At 40.0% G+C, this 15,919-nt stretch overlaps 1 protein-coding gene across 1 annotated transcript; it reads left to right on the top strand.

Moving 5' to 3' along the window:
* Positions 1-5,040: 5,040 nt before the first annotated feature.
* LOC122659639 (uncharacterized membrane protein At1g75140-like) lies at positions 5,041-7,425 on the top strand. Its single transcript, XM_043854735.1, has one exon. It carries the CDS (start codon positions 5,271-5,273, stop codon positions 7,257-7,259), a length of 1,989 nt encoding a protein of 662 aa, XP_043710670.1. The 5' UTR covers positions 5,041-5,270; the 3' UTR covers positions 7,260-7,425.
* Positions 7,426-15,919: the final 8,494 nt, after the last annotated feature.

Here is a 15,919-nt window from a genome sequence, read left to right on the forward strand (position 1 = left end):
ATGTCCGCATGGGTCTTCTGTCTGCGCGACAATGGGTCCAATGGAGGCTCCCTCCTCTAATGTACTCTAACCAGGGTGCAAGTTCAGCCCGGCAGGCCCTGGGCTAGGTTTTTTGGCCCGTACGGCAGACCATTTCTGAGATTTCTAAGCCGATCCGGGTCTAGGCTGAGGTCTATCTAGACTAAAATAAAAATAAAAACTGCAAAAATGAGTTGGGAATGATGTCTAGCGTTATTTATGAACATCACATTCTTTAGGGGACAGGGAGAGGAGGTTCTATTCACGATTGTGCTTTCAATCGTTGGATGGGAATGACCGTGTCAGTACACAATCCCTCACTCCCATCCAAAGGTTGAAGGCATAACATGCAACAAAACCTTTTGCCCATTCTTTGCCCCCTATTCTTGGAGGGGGGCTTGCCTCCGCTTGCACTCCCTACTTTTTTTTTATGCCCCCCCCCAAAAAATCAAATGACCTCTCTACACCCTATTGATTGAACAGATAGGGGGCACTCATTGATCTCACTTGCATGTGTAGCCTTTGCTGCTAGGTAGAAAACATCTTCCAAAAAAAATTCTCTAGGGAAGAGAAAGGGCCAGGAGAATGCACACATAAAGGCATTTTTATCACCTCAAGTGCACCAAAAAGGTACATCTAACGGTGCACCATAAAGTGATTTTATTTAAAACACTCCCTCAAGTTATTAGAGACATCGAGGGTTTAAGAGAGAAGAAAACTTAGAGAAATCATAACCAGGAGGGAGAGAGAGAAAGAACCAACTGTTCTCCGATGTCCGCATGGGTCTTCTGTCTGCGCGACAATGGGTCCAATGGAGGCTCCCTCCTCTAATGTACTCTAACCAAGGTGCAAGTTCAGCCCGGCAGGCCCTGGGCTAGGTTTTTTGGCCCGTATGGCAGACCATTTCTGAGATTTCTAAGCCGATCCGGGTCTAGGCTGAGGTCTATCTAGACTAAAATAAAAATAAAAACTGCAAAAATGAGTTGGGAATGATGTCTAGCGTTATTTATGAACATCACATTCTTTAGGGGACAGGGAGAGGAGGTTCTGTTCACGATTGTGCTTTCAACCGTTGGATGGGAATGACCGTGTCAGTACACAGTCCCTCACTCCCATCCAAAGGTTGAAGGCATAACATGCAACAAAACCTTTTGCCCATTCTTTGCCCCCTATTCTTGGAGGGGGGCTTGCCTCCGCTTGCACTCCCTTTTTTTTTTAAGCCCCCCCCCCAAAATCAAATGACCTCTCTACACCCTATTGATTGAACAATAGGGGGCACTCATTGATGTCCCTTGCATGTGTAGCCTTTGCTGCTAGGTAGAAAACATCTTCCAAAAAAAATTCTCTAGGGAAGAGAAAGGGCTAGGAGAATGCACACATAAAGGCATTTTTATCACCTCAAGTGCACCAAAAAGGTACATCTGACGGTGCACCATAAAGTGATTTTATTTAAAACTCTCCCTCAAGTGCATGTGCACCGTCAAATGTACCTTTTTGGTACACTTGAGGGTGTACTGTAGTTGAGAGGATAAAGATCCCACGTTGAGATTTCAAGAACAAAGAAAAAGGAATGGAAGTGTTTATATGAGAGGAGAGATGATGGAGTGGGCTTGAATTTTCAATAACACAACCATGTAGCACCCCTAACTCCAACAATCACACGACCCAACGAAATACCAACCATAAAATCTCTGAAAAGCTGAAATCTTGGTTTTGTAAATTAAAATCTGACAAAGGGTTCCATTACTCTTCTCAAAAACATCGTCTGATACAGATCAGGGAAGGTGATGAGAAGTGCGCGCAGATGGCAGGGATACCCCTCTTCCTCCAATTGTGGTAACTATTTCTTCCAACCTTTTCCCTCTTCGCAACGTTTACACTGTTTTTAGGGAGAATGTTCTTTGTGCCGCAACATAGGCTGCGCCCAGGCACATGGATCTACCACTCGGGGGCAGGGTGATCATTGCGCCCACCCCCATGTGCTTGAGCGTAGTCTGCGTTGCGGCAAAGAGAACAACGCCCCTTGTTTTTATTACCATTTTCTTGTGTATTTCCTATATCATTGTTAAATTCTAATCGAGGCTTACGTCTGACAAATTATCGTGTTCGCACCTATGATGCCATAGAGATTCATTTTTTCTAGTTTACAAATAGGATAAATAGTATCAAGAATTATAATATTAACAAGTCTATCTTTTGTGATAATTCCTTTGAGATACTAATTGAAATGTGAAATAGCAAACTACGTATTATAGAGACTAATTGAAATGTGAAATAGCAAGCTACTCTATTTGAATTGAGTTTTGTTGTCAACTCAGATCTTCACAGATGAAGATTGAAGAAAACTACACATAGGTTTTGAACTTTAAAACTATGTTCTGAAACAACTAAGAAACTACACAAACTTATTGAAATGTGAAATGGCAGACTACGTTATTTGATTGAATTTTGTTGTCAACTCAGACCTTCACAGAAAAAGATTGAAGAAAACGACTAATAGCTTTTGAACTCTACAACTACATACTGAAACAGCTAAGAAACTACACAGACTTACTGAAATAGTGTTGTTGTCAACTCAATATTGTTAGAATAAATCTTTGAGGTGAAACCTCAATCTCAAACCATACAGTGAAATCTAAAACACGATGTAATGAAAGAAAAAAAAGGGATTCAAGCGTACCTTACACCACGTATGTTGGTGGTGAATAAACAAGAAAACCTTCTCCGAATATTTGATGAATACAACCTTTATTTGAGTCTTCCACAGGATCTCAAACATCATTTTGCTCTCTCTCTCTCTTATGGTAAAGTGGAGAAGAATAGAATGAGTGCTGCGGAGACCCAAAACATAGTATATATAATACTGTTCTGATCCTAAACCTTAAACCATAATGATTTGAACCAGCATATCTCTAAATTGGAGAGTGAACCGAATCGGTCTGTGTAACTTGGTTCTCACCAATTAATCAACCTAAATAATTAATTAAACTAATAATTCTTACAATCTCTCACTTGGGCTGCATTAATTATAAAGATGTCTTTTAAATTGGTGTGGCCATAGAATCTCATTACATTAACCACTTATACTTTGATTCAGTTGAAAAATCTACTAATGTCGAACGACAGCAGAAGATACATCTCAATATACAGCTATGAAATTTTCTGTTATTACAAATATAAATAAATTTACCAACATGAACCTTGTGGGATATAAACATGGAAATAACAACATATCTTGCAGTCAAACAAATATCATTTCATGCATGTCCTTAACTTTGATATTAACTTATACTTTGACAAACCACATTTAATCTAGGATTAATATCTAACTGTGGCAAAATCGCCTATGAACTGTGACAAATACCGTTGATAAATTGTGGTAAAACTGCCTTTATACTGTGGCAAGTATTGTCTATAAATTGTGACAAAAAATGCCTATCAACTGTGACAAAACTGCCTTTAATATGTGACATATATATACTGACCAGATGAATTGAGGAGTTTAATACCCTCTTAATTAACAACCTAACATGAATTCGACGTTATGATCAAGACCAATTCCATAGAGATAATGGTTGGAGTCATATTCATGAGTCCTGGATCCTCCTAATCGACTGGATTGGTCTACTGATTCTGATTCAAATCGGATAATTCACTGATCCAATTTCGATTTTTAAAATCGTCTTCGTAATTTTAGGCTCAGTCTGGCATCACTCAAAAAATTGTCATAGGCCCACAATGGATTTGGATCCGAATCCTCTCCAATTACTTGGGCATCCAATTCTTCTCCAACCACCCATCCAATGACTGAGAGGACTTAAACTAGGGGTGTCAATGCCAAGCCCGCGCCAGCAGATCCGACCCCACCCGATCGTATAAAGACCGAATCGAACCGACCCGATTAATAAACGTGTCAGGCTAAAGCTCGACACGTTTATAAATGGTCGGTCTCGGTGCTGGAGGTGACACCGTTGGGTGCCCCGACCGGCCCGCCCATTTAAAACCTCGACCGAGCCCGACCTCTTTGCCCCGTTTAAGCCTGACCCTCCAAGCCCGATGTATATTACCTATTCTACCCCCAAGCCCAAGGCGCGGCCATGTCTAAAGTCTAAACGGCCAAAAGGCCCAACTAACTGAGTAACCATTAACCATTTAACCCTAATTAACCTTCCAAATTCCACCTTTTTTTTTTTTCTTTTTTCTATTCAGTCTCGGCTGTCTCGCAAAGTCAAGACTTAAGTCTCTGTGTTTCACACGGCAACTCTATTTAACCTTTCAAATTCCAGCTTATTTTTTTCCTTTTTCTATTTAGTATTTCAGTCTCTTAAAGTCAAGTTTCAGTCTTTGAGTCTTACACGGCAAAGGGAGAGAAGAAGAAGAAGAAATAAGGGAGAGAAGAAGAAGAAAGAAGAAGAGAAAGGTACCGTATTAATGAATCTATTATTTTTTTATGAAGCATCTATTATTTTATAAGCAATGGGCACAGGACCATAGTTTGAAATTGAAAAATTCTACCCATACCGTTTAGTGCCCGTTTAGAGTTAAATAGGCCATTAGCCCGACCGAGTCCTGTTTAAGATCTGTTTACCTTGAATAAGGCTGCCCCGATTAAAGACCAAACACCGATCGATCAAAATTAAACAGTACCATGTCCGCCCAATGTAAGGCCGAACACCTAAACGGTCGGACATGGTGCAGCCTATAAAATTGGTGAGGCCCGTCTAGACCCGACTGAGACCGACCGAACCCGATTGATTGACGCCCCTACTTAAACACGTATCCCAACACCTGCCAATACTGGGTTGAATGTCTAACTCCACCCTGTCGTTGGACCGCCGACAACATCTATTTTCAAAATGAGTGTATTTCTTTACAATTATTATAGCTAAAATATAGTTTCGCCGACACGTGTGCTACATCTACGTAGTTTGCTGAAATTTAGAAGACCGAGGTATAGCGTGATTCACCGACCCTAGTCCATCAGTCCCTCTGGTCTCCTCCTTCTACTCCTACCCCTCTTCCGGCGACCTTCCTTCGATGATCTTTGGCCCGTGAACTCTCCATATAAAGAGACCTCAAATACCCACATCATCAACTCTCATAACCTCTATCTCTGTTCCTCAAACGGGTACGGTTGCCGTGAGTTATCTTCTTTGGCTTCCGCTGATTGCGGCTCTGTGACTCTGGAATTAATGGTTGCTGCTACGGTGGAACTCTGAGTAAAAAAGGGAATCTGATCCCGAGCTTCTTCAATGGCGGGTTTCCAGAAAGGTAAGGCTTTTGTGCTTTTGTTTTTTGTCTTACCTTTAGACCTTCCTTCGGGTTTTAGGGTTTTAGCAAATTCTAATGCTTTGCCAAGTGAACAAGAACGTGAATATGAAATTAGAGAACCTAATTATGAAAAAGGGATGGGTAGTTCAAGTCTGTTGGATAGGCAAGAAAACCAGTTGGAAATGCTTGAAAACCTAGTGAAAAACCTCAGTGAAGCTGTGGCTAGGCTGGAATCAAGGTTACCTGATTGTCGGAAGGTTGGCTCTGTTGAGAATGAGCGGCATAGGATCGAGGAACCGAGATTTGATATTGAGAACAAGGATCCGGAGGAGAAGATTGAGGGGGGGAATTACGATGAAGTTGATGATAAGGGTTTTGCTGGTAAAGCTAAAGAGGTAGAAAGCAGGAGAGGGGTTTCAGTGACGAAGTATTATCCATCATGGTCGGACAGGTTTCAGTTCTTGTCGGCCGTGAAGCTGGAATATGAAGCTACTGCCATTAACGTTTTGCCGGAGTTTGATGGGTTCAGTAACAAGTATGTAGCTATTGGAGATGAAAGGGGGAGGGTATTTATTTTTGTTCCGAATGGAGAAGTATTGGTTGAGTTCGACACGTTGTCGGATTCTCCCATTACGTCAATGCTTTCTTACCTTTCTCTCCAAAAGAATGAGACTGTTTTGGTAACTGGGCACAAGAATGGGGTGATTCTGGCCCATCGGGTTTGGGAGGCTTCCAATGGAGAGGAGTGGCATTCACTTTCCATGGCGAATCTCCGAGCATTTGAATCTGTGAGAAATGAAGAAGAGGGTTTGCAGATTACAATCTTGGAAGTGCATCAAGTTGGAAGGATGAGATATATTCTGTCTTCTGATGTAAGTGGGAAGATTGCAGTTTTCCGGGAGAACGGAACAGTTTTTGGTTCAATCGCATCAGCAAGCCCGCCATTGGTGTTCTTGAAGCAAAGGCTTCTGTTTTTAACTGAGACTGGTGCAGGATCACTGGATCTGAGGAGCATGAAAATTAAGGAATCTGAGTGTGAAGGAATGAATGGTTCACTTGCAAGAAATTATGTCTTTGATGCGTTGGAGCGTTCAAAAGCTTATGGTTTGACGTCAAAAGGTGATCTGATTCATGTGGTACTGTTGGGAGATATGGTTAACTTGAAGTGCAGGGTGAGATCTAAGAGAAAAATTGAGATGGATTGGCCTCTTGCAGTTCAGGCAATTAAGGGATACTTGCTTGTTGTCAGTCAAGAGAAGGTCTTTGTGTACAATGTTTCCTCTCAGCATTACATTCGGGCTGGTGGGCCTCGGCCTGTTTTCTTTGCGAGTCTCGATGAGATTAGATCTTCGTTTTTGAATTTAAACGGGATGAATGATGACTCTAAGATTAGAAAGATGGTGCCCTTAATTGCCAGCGACCATGAAAAACTTGTCGTTCTTGGCCTTGGAAGTGGTTATGTGGGTGTGTACCGCTCTAACCTCCCACTTTTTAAGGCGGAATTCAATACAATGCTCTGGACCAGCCCTGTTCTATTGTTCATTCTTTTCCTGTTTGGGGCATGGCACTTATTCGGGAAGAAGAAAGAATCATTTACCTCATGGGGTCCAGATGATCCTTTTGCCACCACATCAACGGTTTCAGCTGGAGCTTCATTGGGTGCTGGGTTGGAAGACAGAACGTTTGCAGATTCTTCTTCAAGGACTAATGATATCATGGAAATGAGAGGGGGTGGTCTGAGAGGTCAATCAAGAAGGTATGAGTCTCCTTCCCCATATCCTGGTAGTGCACCGGTTCCCTTTAGGCCAAGTACTGCTGATCCTAACTATAAAGTAGGTTCCTCCGATCCGAGTTTTAGAACTGCTGCAGAACTGAAATACAGGGGGCCAAATCTAGAAACTACAGGCTTCCCAAAACGAAGAGAGAATCTATTTTCAAACACCCAAGTTGTGGAGGATAGCATTAATTGATGCAATGAGTAATTTTGTATGCAGTTTTTCCTGTAAAAGTTAAAGAGTTCCCCAGATTTTGATTTCCAGCTTTTTTAGCTTACACATTTCAGGCTACCTAATCTTGCTGTTGTTGTGACTTTCAATTATATAAAAAAATATACTCACATAAACTGGACATATCTCATCTAAACATCCAGTTATGTTTGTTTTTTTTTTTTTTTATCATGTATACTGAACAAATCTCTACTGATTACAAAGTCGAAATTCAGTTTATCATATGTATTGCTGAATACTCTTGAGAACGTAGGGAAAATATTATTTTTATTTTTAAATTGATGTTATTTATTTTGCAGAGAAGATAGTTTACAGTTCATTGAACTTTTTCTGTAGCAAATAATTGAAATTTGCACAACATGTGAATGCTTCATCAGTATTTTCTTATTAGAGAATTATTGTTTTTATTTATTTGTTGAGTTAGAGACTCACATAACCGTTAAAATGATACAGAAAAATTATTCTGATTCTCACCGAACAGCGCTTACCTTTTACACTTTTGTTTGTGTGTTGAGTTAGAGACACAACCTTTAAAATGCTACATAAAAAATGTTCATGATTCTCACCGAACAGCTCCTACCTGTTACACTTTTGTTTGTGTGTGTGAAAGGAAGAAATTATTGCTTCACTGTACTTTGGTTTGGGTGTAGATAAGAAACAATATTGCTTTTTCCCCCCTTTACTAGTAAATAAGTATATATTAGCTGTATATGTTAGCAAAATATTTATTTTCAGTTCATGGCTTTTAAAATGTAAATTTTGGTGTGGGAGGCTGCAATTTTGTGATGATGATTGCTTTAGTCTGTTTTCCTTTTTGAGGGAAGAGAAGCAAATGAAGCACTTTCATAAAAATTCTCATAGAATCGAATTAGTAATTGCATCCAATCTCCAAAAAAGTCTCAATTGTTTTGAACTTTCTGATAGCGATTAATACAGAAGAAAAATTGTTCTCGATTGATTCAAATAATGTACAGCTGGGATAGGGATAAGAGGAAGAGGGAAAAACCAAAGATTTCACTCACATTTTTGGCCAAGCTGTTTTTAATTTTCACACTTTTGAAAGTATTTGGAATAAAATTTTCCAATACAATTTGGACTTACCGTTTAAAAGATATGTTTTTTCAAAGATATCAAAGGAATAAAAAGGGAAAATTTCTATCACTCCCCTGAACTTACCCCATATTTACTCAAACTCCCCTGCTTAAAGTTTAACCTCTGTTTCTCCCCCAAAAGTGAACTCCTACCTTTCCTTCTCCCCTACTTTTTTGAAATAACCAAATTACCCATTTTTTTTACCTCTTAACCGGTTCTCATAGTCCCTTCCCTTTTCTTATTTATTTTTTATTGTATTATCTTTTTACAATCTCTCTCCATTCTTCATTCAATCCTCTATTTCTTTTTAATTTTTTATTCAGCGGTTCGACCTCCTCCTCCTGCAAACACGAAACCGGCAACCTGTCCCACCCCCTTTCCTCACTCCCAAGCCCCTCAACCCCACCCACACCCAGCCCTGTAACCACACAGCCCCCCCATCTCCCCAGCTTCCTACAAATTCACGGAGATGATGGTGCTCCACGGCTGCTTCGCGCTTGAGCTCTTCCGAGGTCGAGTGAGAACTGAGAAGCAACAAAAAGACCGTACCGACGACCAAGATAAATGGCACAGGGGTCATTGCAGTAGTTGTGCGCCAAATTGGCCCTCCATGCATTCTACCTGTGGTTGCTGTATGATTCACCTATTCCAACAGCCGAGAGAGTTTGCTGTGGTTGACGTTATAAACTGCCACCTGACATTGAATAGCTCCGCCACCTCTGCGTTGATTCCCAGCCAGTGCTTGATGATATCGCAATAGTGCAGGTTCCCTACATCCTCCCGTGAGTTTTTGAGATTGTCCATGAATATCACGTATGCCGTGAAGTCGTTGACGCAGTCCAGGTGGCACTGCTCGAAGGCTATCAGGTTCAGGAACATCGACTTCGTCCCAGAAATGATCTTTCTCTCTTCATGAACTTCACCCCTGCCTTCTTCAACTCCATCACACATTGGATCAGAGCAACTCCCGCCATAGTATATATAATGTAAGACTAATTTGGTAGTCCCAAAAAACCCACAAAAATTCAAAATTAGAACAAACTCAGAAATAAAAAGTTAGGGTTTCAAACCAACCAGCCAAGTGATGGTCACTAAACCAGCCAGCAGAATCCTTTCAAATTGGGATCGAGTGGAGGAGGTGGTGAGGAGGTTGTGTGCTCCAAAAATCAGCCAAGTCTGATGGGTATTTGCTGAGTTATGATCTCCACAAGTCGCAGCATCAAATCTGGGATTGCAGGGGCAGCAGTAAGTCTCAATTGATGGCAACAACCAGCAACTACAATAGGAGAACAGCAGCAAGCTTCGATTGATCTTCTCAAGAGTTTGAACAGTCTCAACAGCACAACAGTACACTGGGATCGATGGGAATGAAGAGAAGATAGAGAAGAGAAGAAAATAGAAAGTGGGGGATAGGTGGATTAGGTTCTCACAGCCAGGCTCCTTCAGCCCTTCAAGTCACAAACAAAACTTGAGAAAGGAATCATTTAATTTGCAGCAAAGCAATTTCATTCAACTGTAAAAATCGTTGGTAAGGCTTCTACAGCCTTTACATAATATAGGGGGCTAAACTTGCATTGCACCTCAAGTAAGAAGAGATATAAAAACCTAACATAATAAGTTGCAACATGAAAATAGAAACTACTCTAAATAACTGGGACTGAAATAAAAATATCAACATAATAAAATCTTAACACTCCTAAAGTTGCAGCCGAAATCTTCTCGCCTTTACTCTAATAAGGGTGGTCTACGATCAGCAGCAAGATATGGCCAAAAAGCAAGCCGCTAGGCGCTCAAGCAAATGGAGGGTGGTCTACGATCAGCTGGCTCATAGTTGCTTGGTTAATGCTGTCTTCCTGCTGTCTTTAGCGCTTCCCTTCTGTCTCAATCGATCGTGTCCTGACTCAATCCGTTCTCTTCCCTTAGTCAAAGGCAGCAGCAGAGGTCGATAGGCAGCAATAAGTCAATCTGTGCGCCATCTGTCTTTTTTCCATGTTTTGTCCAACATCAATATATTTTGGAGCTCTTCTTTAGGACTCATCCCTGCAGCCATTCCAATCTTTGGATCCCCAACATGTCCTCCAATTTGAGGTTCATCAACATTCTGTCTTTGAACCCACATCACCACTAGTTGCTTCCTTTTTCAGTGACTCTGAACCACCAACATGAACATTGCTTGGTACACCTTCCATCAGTAAGGCCTCCCTGCTGGTGGTGTTATGGGATTGTAAAAAAGTAACAATTGGAAAATATGGATGTTCTCTGTTAGAGTAGGTAAGTTGGCTGTCTATTTAGTATATGTGAGTCTATATGAACAAGTCTAACCTGGGTTATTTTAGAGATTTGAGTGATCACAACTTAGAACCAAACTACGAAAAGGGTATGGCTTCAAAACTTGAGAGCTGTAATTAATATAAAGCCTTGTAAAATCTCATATTTATTGTTGTCGTTCACTGATTTGCTACCAATGTCATATCTCATTTTCTTCATTGTTTTGAACTCCCTAAATAGTTAATTTGCAACTCCCAATATAGGTCAAATATTCCTTAACCCACAGCAACAAACAACGCATAGCTGACCAGAGTCCTGTTTAAGTTCCAAATTATACTAGAAAAAGGATTTGTTTTAATCCTTTCCTGCTGTACTTTCTGGCCAAATTCATTCTAAAAACCTACTTCAGAGATTTTGTTTCGTACTCCTAGTAAACTAAGTATGGAGCAACAGGACATGTTATTAACAATTTAACATCTCAATCACCCGTCTCTTACTGCCCAAGTCCTGATAATAGTTTCCACACCGCGATCCAAAACCCAGATGCCAAGAACAGTTTTGCAGCCATGGTAGTCAATGACTGTGTCAACAACGTGGAGAAACCTAGTGGAAGTGCCAAGGTTAGTAACTCATGTGATATCGTGGAGAGTAGGAAGACTAGTATATACAGAGGCAGCATGGGCAGTGATGTTAGTGAGGAGAGCAGCTCAAGTAGTTTTAACAGTGCAATGAATAAACCCCATAAAGCAAACGATACAAGATGGGAAGCAATTCAAGCTGTTGTATCTCGGGATAAGTCAAGATTGCAGTGAAATCGTTCTCCTGCAGCGAAAGAATCGGATCACCCTGGAGTCTTGTTTGTCGAATATCACCAAAGAAGGGGCCATCCTTCTCTTCTGGTTCCTTGAATCCGTGGCCAAGTGCCACAAGTCACCGGAGAAGATGTTCAGAATGCTCTACTGTGTCAGCAGTCCAGGTGGCACTGCTCGAACGCTATCAGGTTCAGGAACAGCGACTTCGTCGACCAGGTGGGGTGTGGGTAACAGCGGATGGATCTTGCAGGATGCACAGGGATCAGATGCGATGAGGTCTTGCAGGGAAGGGGGTGGAGGTTCAGCAGTGGTTGGGCTGTGTCGGGGAAGGGGTAGTTGCAAGTTGTTGGGATTTGGGCAGGGGGCTGTTGAGGTTCAGGAGATGGGTAGGGAGGTTATAGGGGGTGGGTTGTTGCAGGGATAGGGTGCTTGCAGAAAGGGGGGGCGGAATGGAGGTTCGAATTGTGGAGGAGGTGGGGTTTGAACCGTTGAATAAAAAATAAAAAATAAGAGGATTGAATAAAGAATGGAGAGAGAAAATTGGAAAAAAAAAATTAATAAAAAATAAAATAAGAAAGGGAAGAGTTAATGGCAACCGGTTAAGAAATGAAAATGATGCGTAATTTGGCCATTTTAAAACAGTAGGTGAAGGAGAGGTAAGAATTCACTTTTATTGTTTTGGGGAATAAAATGTTGAACTTCAAGCAGAGGAGTTTGAGTAAAGAGGGGGTAAGTTCAAAGGAGTGATGAGAAATTTTTTCAAATAAAAACAGTCAGATCCTCAACATGACCAACCTCGCCACTCACATTGATAGAAAGTTGCCCGAAAGGGCAAACAATTTCCCTTTTTTTTTTTTTTTAATCATATTGAGGATGATGTGGCAAATACATAAGATATAACATTTGTACATGTTGGCACTTATCAAATTTCATGTTTTAATGCAATCAAATCCAACTTATTTTACATTACCAAAAAAAAAAAAAAATCCAACTTATTTTCCACTGTCCATCTATATACGTATGCAACCTCCCATTATCTAGTTTTTTCAAAGCATATTTTGCCACTTGGCCTATTCCAATAGAGTTGAAGTTGACTGACTAGTGACAAGAGACCTTGGGATTTATTTGTCTACAAATTTTACCCCATTCGACCTGCTAGGTGGCCATTATTTGGCCCGACCAAATAACCTTTACCCATAAAATAAATCCATCCAGAAAGAAGTCTTCTCAGCTAATGAGTCAAAAAGCCTTTGCACTTCTACCAATATTCATAATAGCTACATCAGTTGTCTATGTGGCAAAAGAATAATGTGTGTGAGATGAGTTGCTTCCACATGTGCATAGGAACCATATTAAGAGCCACATCAGCTTTCCACATGGCAAAAGAATAGTAAATGTGTGGGAATGAGGTCCTACTTCGGGTTTATAGAAACCGTATTCCTGCAAGTCGATGTAAAAAGAAGACTGAACAACCCGTAACCTAGTTGTAGGGTCAACAAAAAAACAAAAATCCTCCATGTAGTGTACCAATAGCATCACTTGGTGGATTGAGCCTCCTCTCCAGGGATCCCAGCGCCCAGGGAGTGCCCATGGGCATCAAGCCATTGGACTGTGTCGCACATATCACGATGTCTGATTGGGCACGCGCAGGAATGTGTGCAGCCCAGCCTAGCCCTTGGATGATTTAAATCTAAATCATCTATTTTCATTTAGAGTTGGGAGTGTGTACTCTTAACAACTAGAGTATTAGTACACATGCATGGACATACACATGATGTATGTTAATACAAAAGTGGATATTTGATTGAATTAGACTTGAAATTTGACAAGTGGTTAATCTAGACATCCTCTCTATTAACGGTCAGAATGGACATATCATATGTCCATGTGGTAGAATAGATGTTTTGTAACATTTGTAAAAAATAACAATTCTTCTTGTCAATAATAATTTGTCTAATAAACATTAAGAGAACAAAATCCAAGTCTAAATGAATACTCAATGAAATTAAAGAACAAGGCACCTCGTCGCTGTCTCGTTGGACAACAACTACACGTCCTAAAAATAACAGAGGATATCTAAACGAATACTCAAATGAAATTAAAGAACAGGACATCTTGTCACTATTCTGTTACACAACAACGGCGTGTCCTCAGAAAACATGGGATATTTAAACGAATATTCAATGAAATTAAACCAAATCAAAGGCACAATAAAGAAGACTTACATGTCTTCAACTTTTGTGAAGGAGGCAAAGGGGTTGGAGTACACACTAAGCTCAGGTTTGGAAAGGCTCAACTCGGTGCAGTTGACTGGTAGAAAACACAAACTCTCTCTCTTAGGGTTCTTAGAATGTATGAGATCTCAAATAAAATAGCTGAGGATGTTAATCACGTCTAAAGACCTTTTGGAGTCTAAGTGAGCTGGAAATCGTCACAAACCGGGACTCGACAGTCCACAATTCTGAAAATATTCAAATCCGACACAGAAAGGCTTTTAGACGGTTCAAAATAAGCCTTTTCCAGAGTTGGCAGAAGGTGTAGATCGACGATGCTGGTTCCAATCTTGCCATCGCCAGCCCCAGCCCCAGCCCCAGCCCCAGTCAGCTTTGGCCGATTGAGGCTTTGAAGTTTGAACTGTGTTTGGGCTTGGTTTGTGGGCTACGTATGACAAATCTAATTCTATGTTTCGAAAACTTATTTTGATAATTCTTACCACCACTTGATAGTCCATTAGAAGAAACCGTGACTGCTCTTCTATATTGCCCTCAATTAAAAAACAAAACAATCTCGTAACATTCTTTTCTGTTTTGTGGTAAACATCTCTTAACAGTCTTCACACTCTAGGAAAACGCAAACATGCATGTGAAAAATCTAGGTTTATATTTATATGATCAAGCCCTTGTACAACCCAATCTTTAAGCTAGATTATTCATCTAAATAGCAATTCTCATAATTAATCCTCAAACTTTATAAACAAATTGGCAATTCCATCATTTAGCTTATCATGATTCAATTTCTAGTTATTTGAAAATTTCATATGTTAAAATAAGGATAAAATTTTATTCCACCCATAGAGGACAGTTTACCCATCATCCTAGGGTTCACAAATCCCTCCTAGGGTTTTATTGTATTCCAAAGTACCCTCCATTTCCCGATCCCATTCACCATGAGTGGAGGGAAACTCAATCCTTAAAATAATGTTTTGAAAATTGTTTGAAAAACTTAATTTTTTGTCATGATATAGAAACTTGAATAAATAAGAACTATGAAATATTTGAGCCATATGGTAAAGATAAGCCATAAAATTAGACATCTTGCATAGCTAAGGATTTCTCCTTCTATCCAACCATCGCAATGATCGACCTATTAATTTTTCCATCTGTCCAACCATCAAAATGACCTATATCAGTAGTCCAAAGTACTTAATACATTTATCTTAGCAATAGCAGTCCCAATAAACATGTATAATTTAGAGTCAGCTAACAAATTTTATTTTTTCTATTGTGTGCCAAAAATAAAATAAAATTTGACAACTGCCCATGGTATGAGGAATCGGAATCGTATTGGTATAAACCGATATCGATTCCATATCGATGGATCGTTACAAACCAAAGGTAAAAATTTAAAAAAAAAAAAAAAAAAAAAAAAAAAAAGGTTCAATTTTCCTGAAGAACACAAAGGATTAATCTGTCCGATTCACATCGATATAGATCAATTTGTATCGGTATTGGTCATTAAAACCCCGTGTGTTACATATATCAAGCAAATTAATGGATGCCAATTTGGTAACTACATGTATAGAGGACAAAAAAAGCCTTACAAACTGATTGTAGTTATCATCTCTCACCAAGACAGAATTCATACATAGGATTAATATGGTATTAACCATCAAATTCCCCTCAATTACCTACTAATAACGCCATAAGCATTCACAAAACTGTAGGGGATTAATATGGTATTAATCATCAAATTCTCCTTAAGTACCTACTAATTAATAATGTCATAACTATTAATGCATCCACAAAACTGAAATTGAAGTTAACAAACTCAACCAAATACTGAACTGAATGCATTAATTCATCCATACTCTCGATGAATTTACTAGAAACGAAATTGATCGATGGATGAACCTTCCTGCTTCAATGCTCCCCTTCTCTTCCTCCTATCATTCACATCTTGAATATATCTCTGATCAGGTTCATCAATAAACTCCCTAGCACCCATATGTGATAGCATGAACATCATGGGTGGCGGCGACCTTGGTATCCCTACGTTCAATTCCAGGCTGACTTCGATCCATCCTTGAAGGCTACATTCAGTTCCCTCAAACTTCACAAGATCAATGAACCGTCCAGTTTTTTTCAATTGTTTTGGTGACAAGCGGATTTGAGCTCTACCCACAACAATCTCCCTTTTGGAAGTTCCAGTTTCACCTATGAAACCAACCCTAAC

Source organism: Telopea speciosissima, chromosome 4 (genome assembly GCF_018873765.1).
Source record: "Telopea speciosissima isolate NSW1024214 ecotype Mountain lineage chromosome 4, Tspe_v1, whole genome shotgun sequence".
Lineage (NCBI taxonomy): Eukaryota > Viridiplantae > Streptophyta > Magnoliopsida > Proteales > Proteaceae > Telopea > Telopea speciosissima.

What these genes read in the sequence shown, in the direction of transcription:
- LOC122659639 (XM_043854735.1), top strand. Translation starts at nt 5,271, where the DNA reads ATGGCGGGTTTCCAGAAAGGTAAGGCTTTTGTGCTTTTGTTTTTTGTC.